This window comes from Gavialis gangeticus, unplaced genomic scaffold (assembly GCF_001723915.1).
Source record: "Gavialis gangeticus isolate Ggan-Ray unplaced genomic scaffold, GavGan_comp1, whole genome shotgun sequence".
Taxonomy (NCBI): Eukaryota; Metazoa; Chordata; order Crocodylia; family Gavialidae; genus Gavialis; species Gavialis gangeticus.
The window spans coordinates 7,024,269-7,046,180 of record NW_017728994.1 but is presented as its reverse complement, the minus strand read 5'-3'; the positions used below and the strand labels follow the sequence as shown (position 1 = coordinate 7,046,180).

Sequence of the window (21,912 nt, the reverse complement as noted above, 5' to 3'; positions counted from 1 at the left end):
ATTGTCCTCTTTATTCCTTAAATCTCAGCTAAATGTAGAACAACCACTAAAGCCTTTAATAAGAAACATAACAGGGCCCTCGCACTCTGACCCCAGAGAGAGAGGTGGTTAGCTATGTTAGTCTTGAGTCAGGCACAGGGCAGAAATATGCACTTTACAGACTAGTTAAATATTATGCATATAAATATGTTTTTCACAATATACCTAAATATATCTTATTTAGTTAGTTTTTACTGCCTTCACTCTGACTCCAGCCATTACTTATAGTTTATAGAGAATTAACCTGACACAGGTGATTTCCCTAGATCTGTTTACTTACCTGGGTGCAGATAGTAGGGAGACAGAGTGCTAGTTTCACCATATCAGGCAGGATGGACTGGAACAAATGCTGAGCTTCTGCATCTTCAAGCACCTATCAAATGAAATAGATGTGTTTTGCACCAGAAATGTGATTACATAATTAAAGGTTGGCAGGTTCAATTTTCACAAGGGAGTGGTAGGGACCAGGAGAGAAAAGATGGAATAAATTAAGACTAATATTATTGTGTTTAATATTCTTTCCGTTTCTATAGCATCTTTCATCAGAGGACTTCAGTTAACTTTACAAACATAAAATAGAGCCTCATACAGACATTTAGTTTCATCTGGGAGAGTTGCTGGTCTCCCAGGGAAATCACAAGCATACAGATGTTCAGGCTTTTTCTCCCAGGGTAAAAATGACCACTGTAGGTGAAAAATAACCTGGGAACAACCAGGGTTAAATCACTCCCAGAAGAGTTTCTCCTGAAAGAGAGAATGTACATGCTGTGGCTTTTCTCAGAAGAGAACACAGTTCTCCAGCACCCCCTTCTCCCAGGGTAAATATGGCCACTGTAGGCAAAAAATAACCTGGGAACAACCAGGGTTAAACCACTCCCAGAAGAGTTTCTCCTGAAAGACAGAATGTACATGCTGTGGCTTTTCTCAGAAGAGAACACAGTTCTCCAGCACCCCCTTCTCCTCGGCAAAAGAGAGACAGTATGTCATTTGCTGAACTCTCCTGTTCCAGCAAGGAGCAAAACATGCATCCTTCACAATCCCCGCATTCTACTGTAGGGAAACACAGGCTGACCATGGGCAATCTGGGTTAGCCAATCAAAGATGCCCTATGCAGTGATATCATGTGTTGACAGGCTGACTAAGGTAGCCCTTAGAGCAGCAGTTCCTAATCTGTGGTACAGGTACCACCAGTGGTACACAGACAACCTGTCAGTGGTACGCATTAACAGATTTATTATAATTACTTTATATGACAAAAATTTGCTGGCGGTACTTAAGGTTTTATCATTTGAAATAGGTGGTGTGCAATCTGTCAGAGTTTGGGAACCACTGCCTTAGAGCGCACAGATGTGTGCCCAGCCCCTTTCCCCTCCCCCAATCTGCAGTGTCAGTGCTGCAAGCTCTCCACATTTAGGACCTTAGCATTCAAATGTTTGTACATATAGCCATGAGTAAGTTTCTCTATTGGAGAACAAACCTGGAAAAATTCTCCCAGATTATCTGAATGTATATATACAACCTAATAAGTCTTACCATATCCCCTAAGGTTCAGAGCAGGTAACTGTTATCCCCTGTGATAGAGACAGACCAACAGCAAAAGCACAGAAAAAATTCAGGAAAATCTCTGGGACCTTTACTGACAATCACAAGGCAGACCCTCAACTGGCAGAAATCAGTATAATGCTACTGAGGTCAACAGAACTTCACTTAGGTATACCAGCTTAGAGATCTGTTCCATAATCTCTAAAGACAAAGAGGCAGGTCTGAATGTATGTGATGGGTATTCTCCTCCTGTTTATGCCCAGTTCTTTCCTTTTCTACATTACCTTCCTTTTCTACTTTCTTTGCAATTTGATGCCACTTCATCCATGCATGTTTTTATCTAATTTGAAAATGTACAGAAGTATTCTGAAGAGCAAAATAGATGGCCTTATTCCAAGAGGTGACTGATCAAAACTCTGAAGCCCTAAAAAAATTAGATATACTCTATATATCTGAAGCTCATACCAGTTTAAAACAGTGGGAATCTTTTCAAAATACTATTCACAACAAACTATTACAGCTGATAATAGACGTGACAAAGAAAACTGATCAGTATTTGTAATTTTATTTCTGAACCTTTACTACTAAAGTGAAAAGGAGGAAAAGAAAACAAATCTTTTAAATTATATTCAATGCCTTATGTGTTTGAAGTATTCACCAGATGATTTTCCTATACATTGTATCTCTGTAAAATACTACAAATAAGAGCAGCTCTTGCAAAGAGGAACTGGTGGTTTCCCTTCTTCCACAATATGCTGCTTCGCTTTTTTAATTCTGTCGGTTTTATGATTTTCTTAAAGCTATATTGCCTTCAACTTTTCCCAAATTATTTCTATAACCCCATGAGTTCAGAGTTTCCCTTTTATTCCCTCCTTTCAAAATATATGAAGGACCAAATAAAAAATGCTTATGAAGTTACAAAAAGTTAAGGAACAAGAAACATGTGAAAGAAAGAAGAATTATTCAGTCTTAATACCTACACAGTTCAGCTCAGCTTGTTATTTATACTGCCCATGGACAAAAGTGTAAAATTAAGTTTTTATTTAGCAACTTTAATTAAAAATTTAGCTCTGCTCATAAACAGCAAGTCTGCAACATCTGAAGAAGATTTCGCCACAGAGGAGCAACAGAACCCAAGCTACACACCATTCAACAATAAAATCTAAATCCATGGTAAAGAAACGTAAACCTTTAAATAAAAAGTTGAATAAGGCATCTACTTCACTGCAGCAGCTACTGGCTGAGTGTACATTTGCATTTTTGTAGAGTAACAGATACTGAAAATAACTCTTAAATCGTCTTCAATTTTAGCAGGAAAAACTTTGGCTTGTTCTTCATCAACATATTTTGGTCACTCACAAGTAATAAGGTTAAGAAGTGCTGAAAGAACTGAATTTGAAACTTATATATTCATTTAATTTTATATACTGAAGTCTATTCAAAAGATGACATTTAGCCTTAAGTGTCTACCAGGCTGTCAACTTCTGATATTCTCTCCCCTTTGGGCAAAACTTCCTGTCTTTTAAAATTGACATATAAATAGTGGTTGGCATGCTTTGCTGACTGCCACAAACTATACAATATCACTTATCTGGTGACACATTATGACACCAGACTTTGTCACAGCTGTCAACACTTCAACCTTTTCTTTATGCTCTTTTAGAAACAATATAATGAGAGCATAAGACCTGTCCTTCTCAGACCAGAACCAAAGTCAGCTACTTCACAACTCAGGCCTGATGCAGAATACATAATAAAATGAACATACATTTTAAAATCTGATATTGTTTCTCTCTTCCTTTCCTCATCCCACTCACTAACAGAACTATACCTTCCTTTGTCTTTCCCCTACCTACCTGTAACATTTATTACAAGCCCTCCCTCATATATCTAGGTCTAAACTAAAGTGCCAAACTGGCATCTATTTGTAGCTGGAAGCATTCTTCTTGAACTTCAGAGAATTACCCCTATGCATAAACTTAAGCATGTGAATAAATGCTGGCAGGACTGGAACTTAAACCATTACTTTGGTGAACATTAATGGACTTTCTTCCTTTGAGATGAGTAAGGGCAACCAATTTTGGATGCTAAATTCACATGCTTTCCAAGAATCTTCCCATCCTAAACCACCTTCTCTAGGAATCATCATTGCTCTAAATCCTCCCTTTTTTAGGGCAGAGCTGCCTAATACTTGCAGTCGTTTCCAAGGCGGCTGCACAACACTTCAGCTAGCAAAGGAAAGAAAGAGAGTAGAATAAAAAGATGTCACCTAAAAGCTGTCCAATGGAAACAAGCTGAAATGGTGATTTCACTCCCAGGGTGCACACTTAACTGTGACACTGTAGGCCCTCAGCTTCAGGTTCCAATAATTCCCTGGGCCATCAGCACAGTTCCACTGTCGAGGTGACATCCTTCTAGGCAAGTCAGTAATAAGTTCACAGGTCTTATGGTCCAAAGGTCTTCTATTTTAGTTATTAATGCATATCTTCTGTTCCCTCATTTTCATTCTATTTCTAACCTTTCCTTCCCTGGCTTAGCTGCCAGCTGTATGCAGTCCTATCTTCCTATCTATGGGACTGGAAGGTCATTCATCCCTTGTGGAGTGGAAGTATAAAAGGAACCAAAGCCCACTTTCTTCTGCAGTTCCCTGGTCCTTGGAAATCAAAGTAACTGGACCGTCTTTCACTCACTTCCATAAATCACAACCTTCACTGAACTGCACTGCTTCTACTGAATATCCCACCATCTGTCACAGGCAGAATCTAACAGGGCCTAGCAACAGCAGAAAGGAGTGTTGGATGCCTGGTCACAATGCTGAGCACATAACAAAGGCAATATGTCCCTGCCCCCTATGCAATACCATGCACTGAAATAAAAACAAGCTATTAATTCAGACATTATGTACTAGTTAATACAGAGCAGCTACAAAGATCTTTGAACATCTTGTATAGACAACCCTTTATTGAGTCAGGAAGGTACCTTTTAAAATCTCTTGTTCTTTTATACATTTGTCCTTTGCAGCATCTTCCTGGAAACTGGATTTGAAAATAAATGCATGGACAACCATATTACAGAATTAAAAGGAGTCAGGAACGTCACATAAGCTGATCCACGGCTACTGTCTGTGTGTCCATCTCTAGTCCATAGGAAGTAAAAGCAGTAACTTGGCCACGGTTCATTAAGTGGTAAACTATTCATATTTAGCTTTCCACTTATCATGGGCTAACTGCAGAAAAATATTGTCAGCTGGCACAAAGCAGCCAGCATATGGTACATCCCTGTCTCCTTTTAACTTGTCTATGCTTGGTTCATTTGTTCATGTCCTCAATTGCACAAATGGGCAAAATCAACACTACTTTTTTTTTTTTTTATCACTTGAAAGCTTTGGAAAATATTTTAAAGTAGGTTTTTAATTCTCAGGAAAGGTCTAGGAAACCTTTTTTTTTTTATTATTATTATTAATATCTACTGCTATTTGCCAAAGAATTCACTTGGTGATTTCATCAAGGTTTGCACTTGAGTGGTTGATTAAATAAACATGACTTAGAGATGCAAATGTCTCAGTGAGCTGTAGCAGAGGTAAGAGCTCCTGACCAAGCAGATCTGACCTGCAATTTAGCGAAATGAACATTTATATTGCAGTAAAAGAGGCTTGACAAAACACTGCCATAAGTAATAGCCTCTTGTCGCTATTAACTGGTCCTCCAAAGATAATGAATAAATGTGTCTGACAGTCCTAATGAGAGGAGGCTGAGGTAGCATAGGGTGGTAGTGATGGTAGGGAGTTTAAATCTAAACCTGACAGCCCATCAAACCAAACAAACTAAACATACAAAACATGAATTTGGACAGCTCTATCCATCACATAAGAAGGCAGGATAATCAAGCCAAAAAAGGCAAATGGCATGCAAAGACAGCAACAGCTTAGCATTTTCTACCTGTTTGTTTTTATTTCCCCATATTAACTTGCTGTGACGGGATACTGATTGACTAAAGTGCATTTCAGTGACAAAATGAATGCTTACTTCAGACCTGATGCTATTTGCGTTTCCAAATTATAATGTATTTTTGGCCATTTTATCAATTTCCTCTCAGACTAGAGTAGGATTTTTTCAAAAAACATTTCTTTTTTGTAAGTATCTTGACTCATATTTGGAATTGGTCTCCAAGCCGATAGTTAGTGTGATGGCCTGCCTCTCCAGCTAGCCAGTTTCACTAATTATTGTAGCAGTGGATTATTGCTGATTTTGTGCAACATATCAACTGCATTCAAATTAAGGGATTTGTTATGTTTAAAGTTTAAGAGCAGGCCAATACTTGCATCTCTGAAATGTTTCAAGTCTTAGCATAGAATAATAGGCTGAAATAATTCTAACAACTAATAAGATCCATAGAAAGTTTATTTCTAGATTGAATCTCTCTAGTAAAAATAAAGTACACACTTTCAGTAGCCTTTCCAAAGGAAATCAGCATCAATTAAATTTGGGTAACTGAGAAATGATGTGGTTCCAGAAAGAGAAAAAATAAATGCAATAGATACTATCCTCACTTTCACAAGGGAAAATGACTGACTGATGGAATGGATGTTCATTTGAGTATGAAACCACATAGATAAAATGTAGGTAATTTTTGTGGACATCATAGGTATAATGACAAGTGGGGGAAAGCAAGACATCCATATATATCTTTGCTATTCACAGGGAAGAGGCTATAAGCTTTTGTGTTAATTTGCATTTTTTTTCTTGAATAAGATCACTATCTTCTCCCGCTCATAAGCATATAAAATTTTGCTTCTCCTTCATCACTTTGACCACATCTTCTCTCCTTTCATCTTCTTTCCCTACCACTAAAATTGTGATGTGTTAACTTCCAAGGCCCTTCAAAATGTTGACTTCGGTCACCCTTTGGTCAATGATGTCCACTTTCATTGCCTACATGTTAAAGTTTTCCAGTGAGCACTTTCAGACTATCATCTGCACTAACCTTCCTGCTTCAGAGATGCTCCTTGTAAACCTGAGAGAGACTACCTCATTGTCCTTCAAACCTTGCCAAAACTTCCTTTGAAGTAACAATTTAAAAAACAAACACCTGGTAATATTTAAGTACCTGGTAGCCTGTAACCATTCAGTTTCCCACATTACCTGTTTCCTTCAATTCCCACATTTGTTTGTCTCTATCTACCTGCTGTTCCCTGTCCCACCCACAGCTTGCAAAATATTGGTGACAGGGACCATCTCTTAGTTGTGGTACAGCTTCTAATATAATAGGCTTCTAGTTTGTGACTATATTGCAATAATCACCTCAGAGATTTGAATCCAAAGAACAATTTCTGTTTGTTTAAGAACTTTACCAGGAAGAGATGCAGCCTCATAGTCAGTCAGTCTGGACCACCCAATCTTTCCAAATGTTGGAATAAAAATACTTCAGAACACTGTGGAATCCTAATAAACTTACTGATAGGGAGATTATTTGGAATAGGTAGAAAACAGATGAATTCAAATAACTTTCTTGCCCTACTGGTAATGAAACCAATTCCAAATTCCAGATTAATCTAATATACTCAGAAGACAGCTTCATGACATTCTTTATAGACTGTTTTAAATCAAACTTGCTGGTATCTCTTAGTCATTGCTTCTGGATTGGAAAAAGACTGATTCTACTCTGACTGAACTGTGACGTACCAATCTCTGTATCAACCACTGACATAGATATTAGGGTTCAATTCTCTGATAAGAGCACATTTTCCTTGCATCTAGAAAACTAGCTGTTAATCACTACTTTTATCCAAAATACTTTAAACAAGGAGGCTTGGATCCTGGCAAGAGAAAATTATAACTATTTAGGCTTTGTTTGGTTGGTTGTTTTTTTTTTTTTTGTTTTGTTTTTTTTTTAGAGGAGTTAATGAATTTGCAACACTGGAAGATAACTGTCAAGCAAAGAATAAACTCCCTCATTTAGTTACCTCACAAAATTAATTCAGTAGAAAATATACCCAGCTGTCAAACCCATCCCATTTCTCAGACACTTGCCTGACTGGAAACCAGAGGAAAGACAAAGTAATCTTCAGAGGGAGGAAAAAAAATCACAACACTGGATTATGCACAAAAGAGCCTTATTTGAGGGAAAAAAAGTGTTTCTGACATTTATCAAAACCACAAATTGACATTTTGAAAAGAAAAAGGAAGACAGCTTACAAGACATAGGTTAATTCATTTTTGTTTAAATTTTTGAAGGCTTGTATGCATCTGCCAATCCAACCTTGGAATGATCTCTCAGGTACATCACCTCTAAGGACTCCAGCTTCATTGTTAAAGGTTTTCAAAATGTTAGAGTCTAATGTTTTAATAGAAATTATAAAAACGGAATTTAATTAATTTTTTACTTCATTTTAAAATGCTTTTTAAAGCGAATTTAAAATTTGAACACAACTGGAAATCTAACATTTTCTTCATGAGAAGAAATAGGATTGTGATTTAACACCAGCATCTGGACATGGATACTACCTGTAATTCAACCAAGGGACTCTTCTGTCATTATAAGCAAACAGTGGAGCTCAACTATTTTCTGAGCTTAAACACACAGAGCCTTAAGAGCAAAGGCCAAGTAATTATGTTTTCTATGTAATTATGTACCACTGCTGGTGGGCACAAGATTGAAAGCCTGGAGCCTGAAATAATATTTATCACAGAAGAATTAAAAACAGTCAGAAACAGCAACAAAAGCTTCTCCATCAAGCAATATACTCCAGCCCTTACAAGGGGAAAACATCTTTAGGAGTGAAAGTAGTTCAGATTTGCTTGCTAAGATAAAACAAAAGGTACATGTACTTAAATAAAAGCATCACCATGGTAGCAGTTTTTTACACGTCTAAGAAAAACTAGATTTAAGTTACCCAGTTAGATGGTAGAGGCTATGAAAGAGACACTGGATATTAAAAAAAATTCCAGTCACTTTTGCCCTGGGTCATTTCTAACAAGTAGCCTTGTATGAAAAACTCCAGAAGTCATAGCAACTCCCCTCAAAAGGGAAGATTATTTTGTTTTTCTGTTACATTTTAAAAGTCTAGTTCTACTATACAAAAAGTGGCTAACATGGCAGAGAAGGAATCCATGCTCACTTCATTTCAACAACATCCAGGCAAACTTTTATTCCCAACTGCCAGCATTGTGGAACTAGCATGCAGTCTGCCCTAAACAGTGTCTCCAGGAATTACAGCTCTGTAGGCCAAATCAGAGCATTTGTTACACATATGCAAATCCATCAAGTTATTCCTTAATTATACCTCTACAAAATAACTGATTTCAATATGAAGTCAATCCTTAGCAAGCAATACTGTTCCTACGACACTGTGGCCCCTGCCTCCCATTCATTTAAAAATGCCAATGACTGCGCCTCCTGCCATGCCACACATACACGGTAGGTAGCAGGATTTTGGGATCAAGGATCAGATCCCAATCATGCCCTTTCCACTTGCCAGTGCTGGTAAAGCCTGCAATCATGAGCATGCACTAGCAAGTTGAAAGTCAAGTCCCCCCTACCCAATGTGCCCCAGAGCCATCCCAGGACCAATAATTAGCTGATTGTCAGCTCTGATCCCAGGACATCACTCGGGCTGGCTCACGAGCCTGGAGTACCCCCGTGCCAACAATCAGTGAATTGTTCACCCTGGTCTGAGAGAGCACTGGGGCTGGTTTGAAACCCTGGGCTGTCCTTGGGCTGGGGCCAACAGTCAGTACATGCCCAAGGACTGCCCCAGACATGCCATAAATTCAATTTAAGGTGCCATGCAAAGTAGCTATTAAATATATTATGTGGGACATGCATCTGTTAGGGATATAAGTATCATTTTTAAAATATTTGTTTAACCTTCTCTAATTATATCAGTTAAACAATTAACCAATAACACAGCAGCTTGGACAACTGCTCCTGGGAGCGGCTCCCAGACTCCTGGAGCCCTTTGGGGGGGGGGGGGGGAGGAAGGGAGGGAGGCGGAGGCAAGCCCAGCCAGACAACACAGCTCAGATGAAGCTCTGACCTGGGTAGGAGGAGGATCTGTGTACCAGCAGCTAACTGTTTAATTGATGACTAATCATTAGGTTGCTGGCTGTTTTCCTCTGAGGCTATGGGTACCCCTCACCCCTGCTTCTTCACCCTCCTGTTCTCCTCCCTATCCTGCTGCCTTCTGATTCCTGTTGGGGCACCATGCAGCCTCCCTTCCCCCCTTCCCTGCCAGACTGCGACCACCCAGAGCTCAAGGATAACTAGTAAGCTAACCTGTCATCACTGCACCTCGGTTAAATGATTAGAAGTTTAACCTTTCACATCTTTTTATCTAGATAGGACAATGATGCATACAAAACATTGGTTAACAGTAGTGCCTTTTTTTGGTGTCAGTTTTTAGACTGTACATCACTTCAAAGTTTTCACCTTCCAAGTTTTTCATGGTCACAACTGTTCCTGCTTCCCTAGTTATCAGGTGTTAAAGGAGGAAAGAAGGGTGCTGTGATGCAGTCTGTCCATAGTAATTCTCTCTTACAAAATATGCTCTGCATTTTAGATTTAAAATGCTTCTTTCCATACAACCCAAAGCATATAAGATTTAAATCTATAATTATAAGTCCACATCTCTTACAAGTGGATTGTCTATTCCACCTCAACCTCTTCAAGGCAAATCTGTATCTAAGTTATACTCTTCACTGTAGTGCCTGCAGTGCACATCTATACACACTGATAAAAGATACAGAAATACAAGGGGGAAACCTACAGGAAAAATACTGAATTACAGATAACATTTTACTTCAAGATGTTTAGCCTGGTATTTTAAATCTCTACATTTCAGATTAATATACACTTGCAGTATCTGAAGTATATTTTCCCCTCCCCCCCAGATCTTCACGATAGTAAGTTTTACTTTTTGTATGGGGAGATGAACTCCTTTGTGCTATTCTGAAACAAAAACCTGTCACTGAACATTCACAACAGCATTTCAGTTAATTTTTTTTAATCTGATATTTAAAAAAATGTTTACATCTGGACTAAAATAAAATCCAGCACAGAACAATGGACAGATTATTCTTAGGCCTTAGGACATTTTATTTCTTGCTTAAAACCCTGTATTGGTAGTGCTGAGCTCCTACAACAATGCTTACTTCTGCTAGTACTGTCCAGCCAATTATAAATGATTTATCAAAAAACCAGTCACCAGTACAGCAAAAAAGTACTTTAGGTCTTCCTTTATTCAGGTTTCATTGATTACAGCAATTTTTTTTTGAGACAGTTGGTTCAAATAATAAATATATCACATACTATTTCAGTGTTTCCTACATAAGGTCTGTACGGAGACAAAAAAAAAAAAAAAGGAACAGCATAAGCCATATGTAAACAACTTGTCAAGACACTTAATTTGTTTGCAAAACACATGCCTAACATTAGTCATGTGCTTTCTGAAAACACATTTTTAAACATCAGAATATTGTTTTAGAGAAGTGCTGAATGAGAAATGAGAAGTTCTACCAACATTTTGGTACCAACTGACTGAGGCTTAGGCATGTTGCTTAACGTGTACCTCCATTTCAACATCTGTAAAACATGAAACAATAATTGCCAAACTGCTAGGAGATCTGAAAGCAATATTTAGATTTACATAGCTCTCTGAAAGCTTCTAATGAAAAACACAATAGAAATAATATGATGACCCTGACAGAACTTTATTAGTTCTAGCTCTATTAAAGAAATTGACTCAGTAATATTTATAAACAGACTATTCTTCTTACAGAAGAACCATGCTAATTTGACCTTTACTAATTAACCCACTATTCACACATTAGATTTGCTCCCCGCAAGGGGCATTAATGCCCTTACAGATCCAACCCTTTGCAAAAGATGGATTTACCAGAACTAAAAATGAGCAGATGAGGATTAAAAGAGAATTAACATTTATTTTACAGGACTACCAGAACCTGTTCACTTGCTTCTAGCAGTGTAAGTATCTCACATGATTTTCCATAATTGATGTAAAAAAAATGCCGTAGAATTTATTTACAAGTAGTTTGACAGCTAAGCCTGTTTCCTATATAATGATATAATTTGACTTTTGCCACAAATTATTAGAATCAATCAGGGTTTGAACTTTTCACACAAATCTTTACCTTTCTTTCACAAAACCTGTCTACTGGCCAAATCCCAATCTTCATTCTATTCTCCATAGAAGATCAGCCATGAACTTTGTAAAGTCCAAACTTTATTCCTTCATAGGGAATTGGAAACAATCTACACTGGATACAAGCTGTCCCTAAATAGTATGTTTATAACATTTAACAATTTAATACTTAATGATATAATAAATATTCTAAGTGTGTTTGCTTAGTGTAGTCAAATGTTTGGAGCACTGGATTTTGATTTCTTCTTTTCATTTAATGTAGAACAGGCAAGTAATTGCTTATGTTGGTATGCAGTTCACTTAATCTACATGAAATAATTTCCCAAGCTGTAGTAGCAGGAAGTGGAGGTTTTTGCATATCATTTGACTTGCACAGCTTTTACAAACTTTACACATTAAAGAGAATGCAAGAGAATTTGAAGTACAAGAGGGGAAAAAACCTACATAAATAAATACTTGACTATTTAATAAAAAAAGCCATGCTGTATCATCATTCAGGCAGTTAGACCCCATCACCACAAAATCATCATTGCTTCACCCTGCAGCCAAGCAATGCCCCCAACTTTTCCTCTCCTACCTGTCATCATTATTTTCATTGCCTATTCTTCTCTAACACCTTAGAATGTTTCCATTTCTACTTGCCACCTAACAACATAGCAGTATGATTTTCAATCAGCAAGAATTTGGTGATCTAAATGACAAAAACTAGTAACAATGGGTATAAAGATAATAAAATCTTCATTAGCCACTCTTGTCAAAAAAAAGCCTTTAAGTTCTATACAGGACAACACAACTACCAGATGTCTATTAGGGAGAAACAAACCATCCTTCCTCAGCACATATCCCTATTACTGATTTATACTTTAAAAGTTGAAATTAAGTGCCACAACATCCCATATTTCCGGACTCTTGAGTTCTGCTTTCATATATGAAATGAAATCTTAGAAGTGAGCTCCAAGGTAGTGTAAGGGCTCCCTCTTGTGTCTGCTTTGGAAAAATAATGGACAAAGGAGTTCTGATGAACTTACTGGGCTGTCTAATTGAAACAGAAACATTTTTATAAATAGAAAAGAGTAACCAAAGTTTTAATTGGAGAGACTTAGAAATAAACTCTCATGCTCTACCATCCTGTGGCTAGACTTTTGAGTGATCTGGAATGAAAAGCCCTGCTCTACATCAGGCACAGCAGAGGCTTGGACCCAGATCTCCTACATTCCAGGCCACGGCCCAACCCATTTGGACACATCCACACAACCATGCCTCCTACAAAACCCAAAAGCTCAGATTTCAATCTGCAAACTAACACATTAACACAATACTATTTTTATGGAAACACAAACCATGTTGTTTGCACTGCAAAACTGGGTTAAACAGCCAGAAAACAGAACTGTTGTCCTCTACCGAAAAGAAAAAAAAAAAAAAAAATCGAGTAAAGTCTTAGCTGCTGTTCTCCAAAATTAAAAAATAAAATTTCAATTTATAAAGCACTCATTGCAAGTATGTTATAAACTGCAGATATTATTCAAGCCCTTACTTCTGTACTTATGGAGCTAACCCATATGTAAAATAAAGTTAAGGGTGAAAACCTCATTTATAAACGTAGTTTCATTCCCCACACAGCTATTAGCGTGCCTGAGAATGACAGTCAAAAGACAAATCAACACAAATCAGGTGAATGGCAGAAAGACCAAGACAACCATTTTTCAAAGGGGCTGCTAGGTGTTTAAATATCCTGATAAATGGGGCAAGGAGGAAAATCTTACTATGCATGCACAAAATTAAAGTCAACAGCACTACTCTCATAAACACAATGCCCCCCAATTTTGGTTGAGGACCTTGACTTAAGAGCTCACTTAAGAGAGATCATACAATTAGCTGCATGCACCTTAAACTATTTTTTAGCCTTCTGTGACTAGGGTACCTCAGAGCTGCTGTATGAGATTAAGATTTAGACTATGAGGCTCAAGCTGGTGCATAGCATGATTGATACAGCAAACCAAAATAGTTTGTTTAATATAAAGATAATGAAATGAGGTGCATGTGTGTTAAAGCATGGCAGTTCATCAAAAACAGACAACGAATAAGATGCTGTGGAAGATTGTGGAATTACCATCACTGGGAATGGGGATAATCAAAATGAGACTTTACACAACCCATCCATCAGAAGTAGTTAAGGGGTAATGGAATTGATCCTGTCACAATACAAAGGAATAAACTAGTAATTCTATGAGATATGACTAAGAGACAATTCATACAAATGTGAATAAGAATTTGTTTCATTACTACTAAGGAAAAGGAAGCTTATTTCTATGTTTGTCTGTGCTCCAGTTACATGCTATTGGTCTGACATCAGACTGCTTTAGCAAGGTCTAGCAGAGTACTGGCCATTACATTAACTAAAGTGTTTATAAGTAAGAACCTTTTTGAACAGACGAAGTGAAAGAAACATCACTTTTGCAGAAGATGTATGTAAGGCCTACTACATACAGGAGTATTTTTGGCATTTAGGGACACGGCAAGTAGAATAGGGAGAAAGGGAGTTCCGGGTAGACTCTGCTCCCTTCCAACAGCCTGACATAGAACTGAGCAATAGAAGGCCATGAAAAGGCATCCATAGATGCCTTGTATTTCTAACCCCAACCCCAAGTAAATCTTGCTCAATTTTTCCACAAAGCCAAGAGACTTACTGCAATGGAAAGGAACAGGAAGCTTATCTCCCCCTCTGTATATAGCAGTAATTCTCCTCAAAGAGATAAAAATATGCAAATACACTGCATATGCAACATTTATCTGTACTTAACAATAAGAGCAAAGGTTATAGGTGTCAAAAAGGATGTATTATAGATCCAACTACTCCATGTACACAGTCTGCCTTAAAAAGGGTGGTACTCAAGGAGTCAAAGGTATCAAAGGCACTGGCCATTTCAAGTGTCATTTCTTTAGTTCATAATAGTCTAGACTTCTTAGCATAGATCAAATTATACATACTGGCTTCAAATAAAATGCACCAACTGACTGAATAAAACAAAGCACAAACATAAGTGTAAATGTCACACTTTATTAGGACTGGCTCATCCTTGCTAATGGTTCCAATTAGCTCCCTCATGGTTTAAACAACCCCTTCTATTAAATTAGATTGAATCATAAAATAGTGCAGGCTTTATTGATTTAAAAAAACCTGACTCATGCTGGGCAATAGTCCAGAAAGAGCGAGAATTTCCATTAAAATGTAAGTCTGCAGTTCCAAACCAAGGGGATAGATATGGTTAGCTATTTTAGGCTGAAGTCAGACAATGTCTGACCTGGTAGCCCATGCCAGGCTCCCTACACCAGCAGCTGCACAATTGGGATCCGAGAAATGTTATCCCCCACCTCAAAAAACCCCCCCAAAACAAACAAACAAACAAAAAAAATCACACAACATCCAGACATGTCTGGCATGGCAGGATGTGTTTTTTTGTTTTGTTTTTTTGATTAGGCAGCCTCAAGGAACCAGCACAGCTGTTACAGGGTGGAGGTAGGGACTTGCTTTATGTCCTAGGCTAGAGAGGGGACAGCTTGCCCACACACAGCAAGGAGAAGGGGTATGAAGGAGAAAAGGGGGTGGCAACAGGAGAGTGGGGCAAGTTAGTGCAAAGCAGGAGGGGGGGACCTGAGACTGCAGGGTGGTAAGGGAATTTGTCCAATGAATGGACTGCAAATAAAAATTAAACCATATTCTATTGCCCTAATCTGTCCATTAAAACAAAACAATTTTTTCCTCAAGTCTGGGACTAGCAGCTCCTTCAACAACAAATCATAAAATGCTAAACAGGGTACTGCCAGTTACCTTCCTTTTTTTAGGACAATGCATGGCATGGACATCTAAGCAAGAAAAAGAGTGATCTTTTAAAGAATACTTTAAATTTAAAATGGCATAAAGATCATTGAAGAAAAATTAAATATAGTTCAATAACAATATATTTTGTATAGTACGTTTTCATGTTTTGAAATGCTGAACAAACAGTACTTATTCTTGTCACATTCGAAAAAGGCGGAAGTAAATAATAGAGATTTCCTGTGGCCCCAGAAACCCAGGTCTTCGACATATTTAAATTTATAAATGCCTCAAAAAAGTTCCAGATTTGTCAGTTCAAAAAAAGACTAATATCATCCCTAGAGTCTGGATCAAGCCTTCTCCCTCACAGTAGATTACAGAATGAGACTCATCAACAGGGTCCAACAGTAGTAACAACTACCAACAAGCACAAGTAACTTGGCATATATATTAAAATTGTGCTGGATATTTAAAAATAATCTACGTAGTAATTCAAAATATTGTCTTTTTCATATCTGGACGAAAAGAGTAACAGATTATAGCATATTAGTTCTCCAAGACAGAAACGAGAATTACATGGAATGTTATAACACATTTACCATCTTATAACTCTTAAATATTTGTATGACAATTTACACAAGAAACCCAAAACAACAGACCACAAAGACCACATTTCTTAGTAGATTCACCTGGGGAAAATAAATATTGTATCCCATAGTAGTTTATAAGACAGTACTCATTATTTCCTTCAAGTATACATGCATGAATATAACAGTATATTGTTCATAGTACTTTGTCATTTCTCCTCAGTCAAAAAAAAAAAAAGTAAAAATATAGACATTTAAAAATGTGAGGTTTTTTTTTAATTTCAGCCCTGGAATTTTAATCTCTCAGGGTTTATGGAAGGGCTACAAATTATAAACCAAGCATCACTCTTGCTCTGAAAATCATCTGCCATAAAAGAAGTAGATAAGCTAAAACATTTTATGATCTTTGCATGCCTTTTAAAATAGAAAGTTGTGACTTCTATGAAGTAATCTGAAAATAAAAGGACAAGTGAAGGTATCTTTATTTTGGATGGATTTGGAAAAAACCCTCTTCATCTATGAACTTTCCAGATGGCCATACAGTACCAGCTGTACCATGACAGATGTTTTATACTTTGGTCCAATTTAACTAGAGACAAATCTATGCCACTGTTAATGTTGGAATTTCAGTCTTTTATGGTCATGTGCAATTAATGTCATGTTTCTTAAACATATTTTAAGACAAGAATTTCAAGGGTTAAAACATGCATCATTCAAATTTTACATCTGGCAACTCCTCACCCTCACCCCTAACCCAAAATCCGGCTTTCAACTTTGAGTTATATTTTTTTGCTTCTATTGTCCCTTTGGCTACAATGTGCAGCAAACGGTTACATTAGGCAAATGCTGGCATCCCTTGTGAACAGATCAGAATGTAAAAGCAACATGATTCTTATTCTACCACTTTCTCTTTCCAGACTGCATATATCATCTAAACCTTAAACACAAACTCATTTTAACTTCAGCCTCCCACAAGGAATGCAACACAAATATTATAAAAATCATATTTGTTTTAGACTTCAAAGGTACATCTGAAACAAAGTATAATGCTTCTTAGAAATGCAAACACCATGATCTATCTAGAGCATCCTGGAATAAAGGAAAAACGTTACTGTATTTACTCAAATCTAAGACGAGACTGAATTTAAGATGACCCTTAAATAATGAGATTCTATATATGGAAAATTTATAAATGTTATAAGTTTCCAGGTATAGAATCTAATTATTATAGGGTTCTCTTAAATTAGTTCCATTCCAAGCCCCACCCCTCCATGCTACAGGAGGGAAAGTAGTGGCTGGGGGAGGGGGGAAAGTCACACAGCTCCCATGCCCTCCACTCCCCCACCTCTTCCCCCTGCAGCCTTCCTGCCTCCTACCACTGGCACACCCCCAATCCCAACTCTCTACAGTCTCTTCCCCTCCCCCTTTTCTCCCTACAATTCCTGCCCCTTCCCACTCCCCATAATCTTTGCCCCTTCCTCCTACTCCCCCCATAGTCTCATGGGGCACAGCATGTGGAAGTGCAGCTCTTGCTGAGCCATGCAGTAGGGGCACTGCTGACTGGCCACGCAAGGGACTGAATTACACTGTACTCTGTGCCTGGAAGGCAATCCAGTCCAAGCTGAAGCAGAGCTGCCCCTGGCAATAATGGGGGGAAGGGAAAGATGCGGGGGGAGAGGCAGAAGCTGCAAAAAGCAAGCAGTAGGGAAGGGGGAGGCTGCTGTGGGTTTGACTCAGACCCGGACCTGAGCTCAGGGCCAGAGTCAGATGTATCAGCCGCCTGCCCTCCAGTCTGCTTTGTAAGCAAAAGTAAAATGAGGGAGTGACTGGGGAAAATTCTTTTCTTAGATTCAAGTAAATATGGTACATTCAAGGTAAATGCTTTTTAGAATGTGTCAGAGTATAGCATTATTTCAATGGTGTAATTTTACTTTTAAACTTATTAGGCATCTGATATTTAAAAAATAAATAAATAAATAAAATCAAATGTCTTTCCTAAAACAAGCATCAGAATGCACCCTGAATGCATTAGCACAAGTGACCTTCCTTCTGTAATGTACTGAGAATTTGTCTCATATTCCCATGAAAAATTGCTGCATTAAGTGTATTGATTCATGGAGAATATAAATTATTAGGCAAGTGTTTTGGATTTAATTTAGTGGAATGCTACACAGGAGAGACATAAAACACAGCATGTTAGTTCCTGGTGATTTCAGCAGCTGGCAAGATAGGAAGACTAACATTAGCATGTTGCCACTCAAGATGCGCAACGCCGCCTCCCCCCCCCCCCCAAAAACCCTCCCCTTTATACTCTATCAGGGGGGGGGGGGGGGTGGGGAATTTGGGGGGGAACAAAATAAATTTATTTTGTTCCCCCCCAAATTCCCCACCCCCCCCCCCCCCCCCCCCCCAAATACCTGCCACTTTAACTCAGTACAATTTTCAACTTTCTAACTGTAGATAGAATGATGTATTGCAGTGAATATATTATTCTAAAATTAATCTGATTAAATTTCTAATACAACCAACCTTGTTTTATCTAGGTCAGAGGCTGGCAATCTTGTAAAGCTGGGGACTAGAACAACCCAGATCTGGTACAACTGAGGCTGAGCAGCAAGTCAGGCCCAGGGGGCTTTCCCTCCACCAGCACCAGAGCGCTACGTCTGTGCCACCACTTTCTCCCAAACCTTCTCTCCCCAGCTTAGGTGCAAGTGCAGCTTTCAGCCAGACAGCAGCTGTGCCAAGGCCAGGCAACCAGAAGCTGTGTCCACATTGCTGCTTCTTCCTGTCCCTGATCCCTTAACACCCACCTGTATGGCGGGAGTCCAGCTTGAAGCTGCTTGGCCCTGATGTAGCATGCCACTAGCTGGAAGCTATGTCCACACCACAGTCTAGAAGAGGGAGATCTGGGGTAGGAAAAGAGAAAGCAAAGAGAGGCAGCAGCAGCAAGGGCACAGCTTTCAGCCAGCAGGGAGCTGTACCATGATCACGCAGTTTTCAGCTGCGACCATGCCGCAGCTGGGTAGCAGAGGCGGGGAGAAGTAGCAGCAGCATGGATGCGCTGGATCTAATGGTTTCATAGTACACATTCAGCCCATGGGCCATACACTGCTGACCCCTAATCTACATGAATACTTTATTTCCCATCTTGGCAACAACTTTAGAAATGCCAGAGATTTTAATATAAACTACATTATATGAGTTGTACAGATTTTGGGCAAGGGTTAATATACATTTTATATGCCTCAACCCCTCCCCAGAAACGATCAGTATTAGTAATGATAATCTGGCTATAAAAGTTCAATAACAAACATAATGATTCAACAATACAAGAAGGAATATAGAACAAAATAGCTTAGTTAGTGTGTAAACTAAGAAAAGCTGTTTTAAAAATGTACAAGATTGATTTATGTCTGTACAAACTAACTCTGAGTTCCCGTATAGCAGGGGTGCTCAACCTCCAGCTCAAGGGCCAAATGAAGCTTGCAGAGCCTGGCATCCAGGCTGCATGGGTCAGGAAATTTGACAGTGGGAGAGCAGTGACAAAATCCCAAGCCCTGTGTGGTGGGTTGCAGGTGGGCCTAGACCCTTCCTGTACACGGCCAGATCAGCCACACCCCCTTCCCTCTGCACAGATGGTTTGGGGCCAGCCCATGCCCTCTTCTCAGCAATCTAGCCTTCCCCCTCCTCATTCCCCCCCACCCCGCATTTCCTCTCACATAGTCACGCTGGGGCTGGGCCATATCCTATCTCACCCTGTGGGGTTGGGCCATGCCCCCTTTCCTTCCAACCAGTCAGGTTTGAGCTGAGCCATGCCCCTCTCCTTCCCCTGCAAAATGATACAACACCTTCCTCCACACAGCTTGATCAGGGCTGGGCTGCCCCCTGCCCTGCTCCACATGGCAAGATGAGGTCCCATTGCACTTGACTCAGATTGGGCCCACTGGCTGGGTCTTGTCCACAGAAAGTCCAAGTACAGCCCATCCAGCCTGCTATACAAAAATGCTGAGTACCACTGCCTTACAGCATCCCTCTAGTTTACTGTGCTTATGACTGCTGTCTATGAACTTCCTTATTTTTCTGCATTTATGCGATTTAGTTATAAAATCTTTGTAGTCAGGATTTCTAAATAATGTAGCTATTTACTTTATAATAATGTAGAAGTCTTCCTTACTTGCAAGAATGTAATATAGCACAGAACAACCTTATTTTAAAAATGGACATAAAAACAAGTTATTCCCGTAATATTAAATTGGGAGGGGAAGGGGTCCTCTTTTTTTCCTCTGAAATTTCATTAACCAACAAAATATATTGGAATGCTATTTAGCCTTGAATTACTGGTGTCATTCAGAATACCAGCTGTCATTGACATAAATATCTCCATTATATATTTGTTCTGGACAGCGAAAAGACTCAGAGGGAATCAAGAACAGAGTTGTTTTCTTATATTCACAACATTGGATTGGGATCCACAGAAATTGAATTCTTTGCTACCTGTCACACTTTCAATACAATGTTGGCTAAAACCACAGGAGAAAAAATATGGTTGTACTGGCAGCCTTATTTTTCTCATTTCCTGTCTACCAGGAACTTGATTTTTCAACACTATCACGCTTACTTCCTCCTGAAGGAACACCTTTATTAAAATGGCAGGATTTAATACAGATGCTTCAATTTGCCACTGGATAATCTCTTAATTCCTGTTCAAGAACCACATCTAGAGCCCTATAAATCAAGTGAGACCAAGACTAGTCAGTAAGAAATATCTGGGTGACAACAACAAACCACATAAATCTGATTACTTAATGCATTTCAGGCTAGAAAGTATCACACTAATACCTTTCTGCTCAGTACTAATTACCGCACTCTTTTACTGTCACTTTACTGAAACACATTTAATATGGTCTGCAAAAATTAGGTGTATACGTACACAATATAAGACAGAGCCAAGGAGGTGATCCTCCCCCTCTACGCGACACTGGTCAGGCCACAGCTGGAGTATTGTGTCCAGTTCTGTGCGCCCCATTTCAAGAGGGATGTGGACAACATGGAGAGGGTCCAGAGGAGGGCCACCCGCATGATCCGGGGACAACAGGGCAGACCCTACAGTGAGAGACTGCGGGACCTGAACCTATTCAGCCTCCACAAGAGAAGGCTGAGGGGGGACCTGGTGACCGTCTATAAACTCACTAGGGGGGACCAGAAGGGTTTGGGGGAGACGCTGTTTCCCCTAGCGCCCGCTGGCATAACAAGGAGTAATGGGCACAAGTTGATGGAGAGGAGGTATAGATTGGACATCCGCAAAAACTACTTCACAGTTAGGGCGGCTAGGAGCTGGAACCAACTTCCAAGGGAAGTGGTGCTGGCCCCTACCCTGGGGGTCTTTAAGAAGAGGCTGGATGCCTACCTGGCTGGACTCATTTGAGTCCCGTTTCTTGTTCTGGGGTTTTGTTGTTCTCCTGCCCTGGCAGGGGTCGGGCTAGAAGATCTACTAGGTCCCTTCCGACCCTAAATCTATGAAACTATGAAACTATAACAAAACCAAAATGCAAATGGCCCATGTGTATATCATCATGCTGGCAGTACATACGAAAAACAATTTTAAATCTTACCCACCATATGTCACTCAGCTTTCAGCGCTAGGAACAATTTTAGCAGTACTAGAACAGTAGAAGTGATAGAATTGCTGGGTCATGTACAGGAAACTTTCTTTACCAATTTAAAAACTGAAATGCTTTAATATGTATAAAGCAATCAGGGCTCCAAGC

At 39.1% G+C, this 21,912-nt stretch overlaps 1 protein-coding gene across 6 annotated transcripts in view; it reads right to left on the bottom strand.

The window, feature by feature from the left end:
• The window catches only part of PARG (poly(ADP-ribose) glycohydrolase), a 160,357-nt gene that overhangs the window by 101,992 nt on the left and 36,453 nt on the right, over window positions 1-21,912 (bottom strand). For 5 of the 6 annotated variants that reach the window (XM_019502276.1, XM_019502272.1, XM_019502271.1 and 2 more), the window contains one exon: window positions 320-412. The exons of the other annotated variant lie outside the window; for it this stretch is intronic. In XM_019502276.1, coding sequence (XP_019357821.1) covers window positions 320-412 — 93 coding nt within the window. The remainder of the gene's footprint in view (window positions 1-319; window positions 413-21,912) is intronic. 6 annotated transcript variants of the gene reach the window in all.